The 7,318-nt window shown below is 39.6% G+C and overlaps 1 protein-coding gene across 1 annotated transcript in view; it reads right to left on the bottom strand.

Moving 5' to 3' along the window:
• LOC310634844 (rho GTPase-activating protein 7-like) overlaps positions 1-6,571 on the bottom strand; it is a gene marked incomplete at its 5' end in the record, with an annotated part of 37,207 nt that extends 30,636 nt beyond the window's left edge. Inside the window, 2 exons of the mRNA XM_083353381.1 lie at positions 5,311-5,614; positions 6,399-6,571. Coding sequence (XP_083209507.1) covers positions 5,311-5,614; positions 6,399-6,571 — 477 coding nt within the window. The remainder of the gene's footprint in view (positions 1-5,310; positions 5,615-6,398) is intronic.
• Positions 6,572-7,318: the final 747 nt, after the last annotated feature.

Genomic DNA, 7,318 nt, shown 5'->3' with positions numbered 1-7,318 from the left:
CTTACACATATCTTAATTATGTTACATTCAATCTTTATAGACAATATCCTATTTATTTTCCCCAATTTTTAATTTTCTATCAATATTCAAATTTAACTTTTAATATTTATACTTCCAAGTTTTAAGTGACCCAAGTTTTTTTATCTCAATTCATAACAAAATCTAGTATTCAAAATACATATATGGTCTATTTGAGTATACTCTATTTTAATTAGTAATATAAAATCTTCTCTAATAAATCAAAACCCCAATTTTCTTCAGCCTTATTCTAGCTTTCTTCCTTTGCCAGCTCGCCTTCCATGTCAGTGTTTATAACTGCAAACTTCGTCCATTGCTCTTTGGAGCAAGAGTTGTGTATATTATCAGATAACCAGGAGACCATTTACATATTCAATCTGTTCAAAAGTAGAAGCAGAAATATCAAAGGAGCCCTAATAAAAAAGATGAGGAGACAACAAGGAACACTAGTTTATTACTATCACAAATGGAAGACAGATCAGAATGAGTGCAGAACCATACCCCAGCCTCCAAAATCAGGAACTGAAAGTAGGTACAAGTGTTAAGGATAAAGTATTAAATAACTTCATTATCAACCTAAGATTCAGGCAAGAAACCACAAAATGATCTGCTAAAAGTTACTAGAGCTGAGCTCCAGAAGAAGTTAAACATCTGGGATAGATTTATAGGAAATGGAGTAGACAGCTCTAGCCTGCTGCATCCATCTCAGCTCAAAGTCCTCCGCAAAACATTAGTCCTGATCTTTCATTCTAAACCTCTGCTGACCTAAAATCATGACACTTCAGCAGCCATACCAAAGGAGGAAGAAGGGGGGAAGAGGAGGAGGAAGTAATTGTTGCCTTTTTCATAACTTACATAGAACATGGTGGTCAGCCAAGGAAGAAAGGAAGAAGAAAGACTAGATTCAATGTATCAACAGACCCAGGCTTAACTCAAGAGTGACCTTTGTGATTACATCCTTAGCCACAAAAAAGTGACTGCAGTTATTTCTCAGTTCAATAATTTGGCTGTTTTGGATGATGGGTGGCAAAATCTTGGAAATGCTTTACCATTCAATCCACCTTATTTTCCCTCATATTCAGCAGTTACAAAATGATATTTTTATGAATTATATTAGTTGATTGGTTTAAATACTGTTTTTATTTTTTTAAAAAAACCCTGTGAATTAATCTTCTCAGTCCCAACCAAAAAAAAAGCTGCACCACGTTCAGGAAAGAATATAATTATTTTTATTATCACCCTCTCCCCTTCTCAACCTGTTTGAACTTTGACCTGATATAATTTTGGCAGAAATTTCATCATTTCTCAAAGCCAAAAAAATTACAAGCTCTTTAAACAAATATTTTTGGAGTAAGAATCCAAAAATCCTTAATGATGTCCCTGAAATATGCTCATAGTAGCTGAAGTTTCCTGCAGATTTTATCCTATCCTATTTTGTTTGTTTGTTTTTAAGTTTTCTAGATGCTTCTTTTTCCAGTTGCACATATAGCAGGGCACAGTTTGCAATAGTTTTTTCTCAATCTGCTTGCAGTATGGAGATTGAGCTAGATTGATTTTCAGATCTATCCAGTGTGAATCAGGCTATTTCTAAACCCTGTAAGTGAGCCAAGCAGATTTTGCCCTCACTTGGCAGGCATAAATAGTTATCATTGTACATCACCGCTTTGTGGCAGTAATTTTTAGAAAGATACCTTTTCAGTTTTTTAACCAGAACTCTGAAATCCCTGTTTAACATTTGTTCTCAATATAGCCATCTATTCATACTCTGTGATCTCTTTCATCCCTTAGAGATAAAAGAAACTTCATACTGACAGCTTATGTGTGAAAATAAACCAATGAACAACACACCCATCTCAAATATCATAGGAATTATTTGTGTAAAAACTCTTGCATATTGCATTAACACTGAGAGAAAAGAAGGGTCAGATTGGTCAATGAAGACATCTTCGTTGATTAAGTTTTTTTCCTCTTAGTGTTCATGCAATGTGTAAGTATTTTTTATTGATAGCCTTGTATTCAATTAAGCCTTACAGCTTTCATCAGCAGAATGGAAAAAGGAAATTACATCTAGACCTTTATTACAATTCCTTCCTGAGGTTTGAGGTATTTTCCCCAAAACACTTGGGAGAAGCGTGGACTGAAAACATCAGTGAAAGAAAGAAAATTGTGTGTGCCCCTTACTCCCTATAAAGTAGTTTGGACTTAGAGATCACTTTCTGAGGTCACCTAAAAAACATCTGTGGATAAGGAACCTTAATGCCTTTACCACACTACTTAGGTTTTGTCTCCTGAAAAGCTGGTTTATCTTATTCTTCAATAAATTATTCTAACACATTTTCTTATAAATTAGACTTTTTATTTCCCAAATTTGATTAAATAACAGTCACTCAAAAAACTCCCCAAGCTTTTAAAGTATTTTACATGATTAGCATTATATGGTGCCAAATTCCAAAGAATTATGATTCCCCTTGTCTTTGCATATAATACACATTTCCTGACTTTCTAAACATTTGAACAGTTGAAAGTTTCCATTTCCTGCTGATTTCATTATTCAAAGATTAAAGATCCAATTTATTGAAAAAAAATCACTGTTAGATCCTTTTCAGAAATCATGTAAATATGCACTGTGAATCTTGCCCAATTTTGAATTACACTGAAAAACAGTAGTAAAAGCTTTATAACATCATTATAAAGATGCCTCTGACTCAGACCAATATGCACTTGAGAAAAGTTAAAACTGTGCCAAGGAGCAATATCAAATATGTGCCTTCTTTTAGTAATAATTTGCACTGTAAACTAGACAATAAAAAGTTAATAATCTAGGTTATGGAATCGTAACCTAGCACATACCCCCTGTGGTCAATAAAATGAAAATTTATGGATTGTAACCATACTCAATATGAATTAAAAGGAGAAACAGATATAAGTCAGAATATTTTTGCAAACAAAAAATAATTAGTCAACTGACCGATATATTTAAATCTGTTACCTCTGATTTCTTTTTCTTTTTTTACTATTTTACCTTTTTATTACTACATTTTACTGAACTGTAGTACAACTTTAATTTTTGTTATAGTCAATACCTTGGTACCATTGTTTTAACTGGTAATCTAAATTTGACATTAATTTCTAAGATAGTGGTGATGAATATATAGCCAATTAGCTGTTATTATATAACTTCCAATCTTAGATGCATATGGTCATAAGCCACATCAGAAAATATTCTCAAAGAAATATGCAGGAATTTCATAATTATATCTAATGCATATTTGTCAGACAAAATTTCTTACAGTCAAATTAATGTGTGTTTAACAAGTTACATTCAAATTCCTTTACAAAAACAGAACCAATGATGCTTCTTTTCTCTCAGTAGTATTTTCATAGACTTTACAAAATCAACTGGATCTGCTAGGAGGGATTTTGTAAAGACTATTAAAGTACTACTAAGAGAAGAGCAGATCAATGGGAAGTTATTTCCAATCAGATATATGTAAGATTGTTATTGTTTGTTGCATCTAGACATCAAGCTCAATAAAAAGGGATTATGATATCTTTTCCTCTACTAGTGTAGAGCCTTGGTGGAGCAGTGGGCTAATGCCTCCTTAACACCAGCTGCCTGCCATTAGTACAGGTTCGCATCCCACCAGGCTCAAGGTTGACTCAGCCTTCCATCCTTCCGAGGTAGGTAAAATGAGGATCCAGATTGTTGGGGGCAATTAAGCTGACTTTGTAATAATGCCGCTTGGGGTGTGTGTGAAAAAGCCCTAATAAGCAGGCATATACATAGAATGAAGGCTACTGCTAAGCTTGTAAGCCGCCCTGAGTCTTCGGAGAAGGGCGGGATATAAATGGAATTAAAATAAATAAATAAATAAAATAAAATATACATAGAATGAAGGCTATTGCTAAGCACATTTGATTTGTGCTTAGATTGTAAGCCGCCCTGAGTCTTCGGAGAAGGGCGGGATATAAATGGGATTTAATATATATATATATATATATTTGTCCTGATACATGTAACTGTGGTTCTCCATTTTACCTGGAACAGCCCTATTGGAGCAGCAAAATAAAAAGACTGACAGTATTCAACAATGTCTGCAGGATTTACAGCTGTCATAAAACCATTAACTTTTTTGTCTATTGCTCCTTTTGTCTTTAAAATCTTAACACCCACAACCCCCCCCCTTGTTTTCCCCACCACTATCCCCCAGGCCTCCAGAATCACAATCAAAAGCACTGGGTTTCCTTGGCAGTTGTATTAGACAAAAGCCAAGCACTGGAATTCACAATCCCCCTAAGGAGTAGCTACGTGCCTTCAACAACTGCATTGACAAACATTTTAGACAACCTTCTGTTTTAAGACTGTCTGCTGACTGGGCCAGAAGCTGGGAAATAAATAAGGCCAACACAGGTCATATTATGGCTCAGAGTTTTCCCACTCTGTGGGAAAGATGCTTGTCAACAGGCATATAGGGCTCAATGTACGAAACAAGAGACCTGTACTACCAGCAGTGCTTTTTTTGTAAGAGAAAATGGTGCCCGAACTCACACATGTCATACAACCCACCTTGCCTACCCTACAAGGTTCCATCCAAAAAAGGTGCCGGAACTCCGTTCTGAGCGTTCTATGAGAAAAAAAGCCCTGACTACCAGAATAGTATTGTGTTCATGCAGTAAGAGAAAAAACTGCAAACATAATTGAGGAGATAGCTATTGAAATAGTGTGTCTCCACTTGCATGTATATCTCTCTCATACATAACTACACACATAAAGAGATGCAGTTTTATCCCCTTTATTCTGATTTGATACACCTTTAAAATAATACAACTTTTAGAGGCAGGTATAATCTTCCTTCTACCCCTATGGAATACTAACAGAATTCTCAATGTATCTTAGTTATATAGACTGAGAAAGAGTGAAACGTAAGTAACTGACCAGAACAATTTTAAAATATTTTCCATATATCTTTTCCCAACAGGCTCAGTTGCAGAAAAGGACTCAGCTTAAGGCCAAGCCAATTTTACATACTAAAGAACTGCTCTCATTTTTTTCCCCCTAAGCTCAGTCATGGCTATTTAAGGATATAAAAATGTCGAATTTTAATTTTAAAGAACAATGCCTACATTCTCACATACCACAAGTCTAAGTTCAGGAAAGGTTAGCAGAAGGAGTTAACAGTCAAGGACTCACTTCAGGAATATTCAGCAACGACCCACAAGCATGGAATGCAAAGTATGTATGGGACTCTCTGCCTCTTGCATTTCTTTTTTAATCTCTATTTCCCTTCCTACCAGACGACCCTGCTTGCTATCTCCAGAAGCATCACTGAATTGCAACACAGCTGTTCCGCAGTAAGATTCCGCACAAGGGTTCAACCTCAGGAAGTGACACAAAGCCTGGGAATCCGAAGTGAGGCAGACCCTTCTCCACAACGAAACCTGCTCCCCCCATTCCCTTCGAGGGAATCGATCCATCAGTGGCCAAGCCCAAAGCCACGAGGAGTCCACGCGTTCTCCTGTCACGTTTTCCAAATCGGATACCACCGCCTGCCTGCTCGGCCTCACTTCCCTTCCCTTCGCTCCAAGAGATGCCCAGCTGAGATGGGTTTGAATATTTAGTATTAGATTTACAGGAGTCTTCAAACTTGGCCCTTTGATGACTTGTGGACTTCAGCTCCCAGAATTCCTCAGCCAGGCACGCCGGCTGAGGAATTCTGGGAGCTGAAGTTCACAAGTCACCAAAGGGCCAAGTTTGAAGACCCCCTGTATTAGAATATTCGAGGACCAGCTATGCAAGGGGGCACAGCAATCCGGACGGCTTCATCCCGCCCGCCTTCCCCTTTAAAGCAGCGGTCTTCAAACGTGGCCCTTTGATGACTTGTGGACTTCAACTCCCAGAATTCCTCAGCCAGCCAGGCTGGCTGAGGAATTCTGGGAGTTGAAGTCCACAAGTCATCAAAGGGCCACGTTTGAAGACCCCTGCGTTTAAAGCAAGTCTCCCAGTTCTCCCATACAGGCTTCCCTCGCAAGCCCTTCAGCCCCAGCCTCCGCCCTGACCAGCGGAATCGAGGCCACCCCAAGCAAACGGGTGACTTTGTGACGACCAGACTTACGCGTTAGTATCATCCTGGCTCGGTCGTCCGGATAACTGGCGTTCCCCGCTCCTGTTTTACTCCCTATCCATCCTTAAAAACCGCTTCGCCAACCAAAAAAAGCCGCCCGGGCAACGCCGCCCGCCGTCAGTGCCAAAACCGGCCCGCCGAAGAGAAGCGGAGAGGGCCTAAGAGCTCCCACCCCCAGAGCTCGCCAGTCACTCAGGTGGGTGCTTTTGGTCCCTCGCTCGCACCGCGAGCCTCCAGTTCGTCCAAGGCGAAAGCTACGTGAATACGACGCGCCCGTCCCGCTTGCAGCGGGAAATGAGCGAGGCGGGGCCCTTGGCTCCTCCCTCCTCGCCGCCTTTTTCTGAAGAAGCGAAGATCTGCCCAGAATGCTCTCCCGGGTTGTAGCGCGGACGGGAGTATTTGCAAAGTCCAAGAAACTGACACGCCCACATTAGTGTATAGCAGGGGTCTTCAAACTTGGCCCTTTGATGACTTGTGAACTTCAGCTCCCAGAATTCCTCAGCCAGCGTGCCTGGCTGAGGAATTCTGGGAGCTGAAGTCCACAAGTCATCAAAGGGCCAAGTTTGAACACTCCTGGTGTATAGGGTGCAAATCAAGGTGTCAATCGCTATTGATTATGAATGGAGCAGTGGGCTAATGCCTCCTTAAGTAACACCAGCTGCCTGCCATTAGTGCAGCTTCGCATCCCACCAGGCTCAAGGTTGACTCAGCCTTCCGTCCTTCTGAGGTAGGTAAAATGAGGACCCAGATTGTTGGGGGCAATTAAGCTGACTTTGTAATAATGCCGCTTTGGGGGGGGGGTATGAAAGCCCTAACAAGCAGGCATATATATAGAATGAAGGCTACTGCTAAGCTTGTAAGCCGCCCTGAGTCTTCGGAGAAGGGCGGGATATAAATGGGATTAAAAAATAAAAAATAATAATAAAAAAAAACTTGGCTATATGCTGGCACCCAAGACCAATAGTAGTAAATTCCACTGAGAACAATGGAACCTGCCTATTTCTCTAGCTATCCCCACACTCCCAACTTACATGTGCATATGATCGTTCAGTTAATATTGGAAATCAATTTCTAATAAGCACATCTAATACTCTGAATATCAACTCAAAAGAGAGATCCTTCCCCCAAGTTCAGTGGCATTTACTCCTTGAGAATCGCTTATAAAGCAGCAGCTTAAA

The sequence above is a fragment of the Vipera ursinii genome, assembly GCF_947247035.1.
Source record: "Vipera ursinii genome assembly, chromosome: 2".
NCBI classification, from domain to species: Eukaryota; Metazoa; Chordata; class Lepidosauria; order Squamata; family Viperidae; genus Vipera; species Vipera ursinii.
This window is presented reverse-complemented; position numbering and strand designations above follow the sequence as displayed.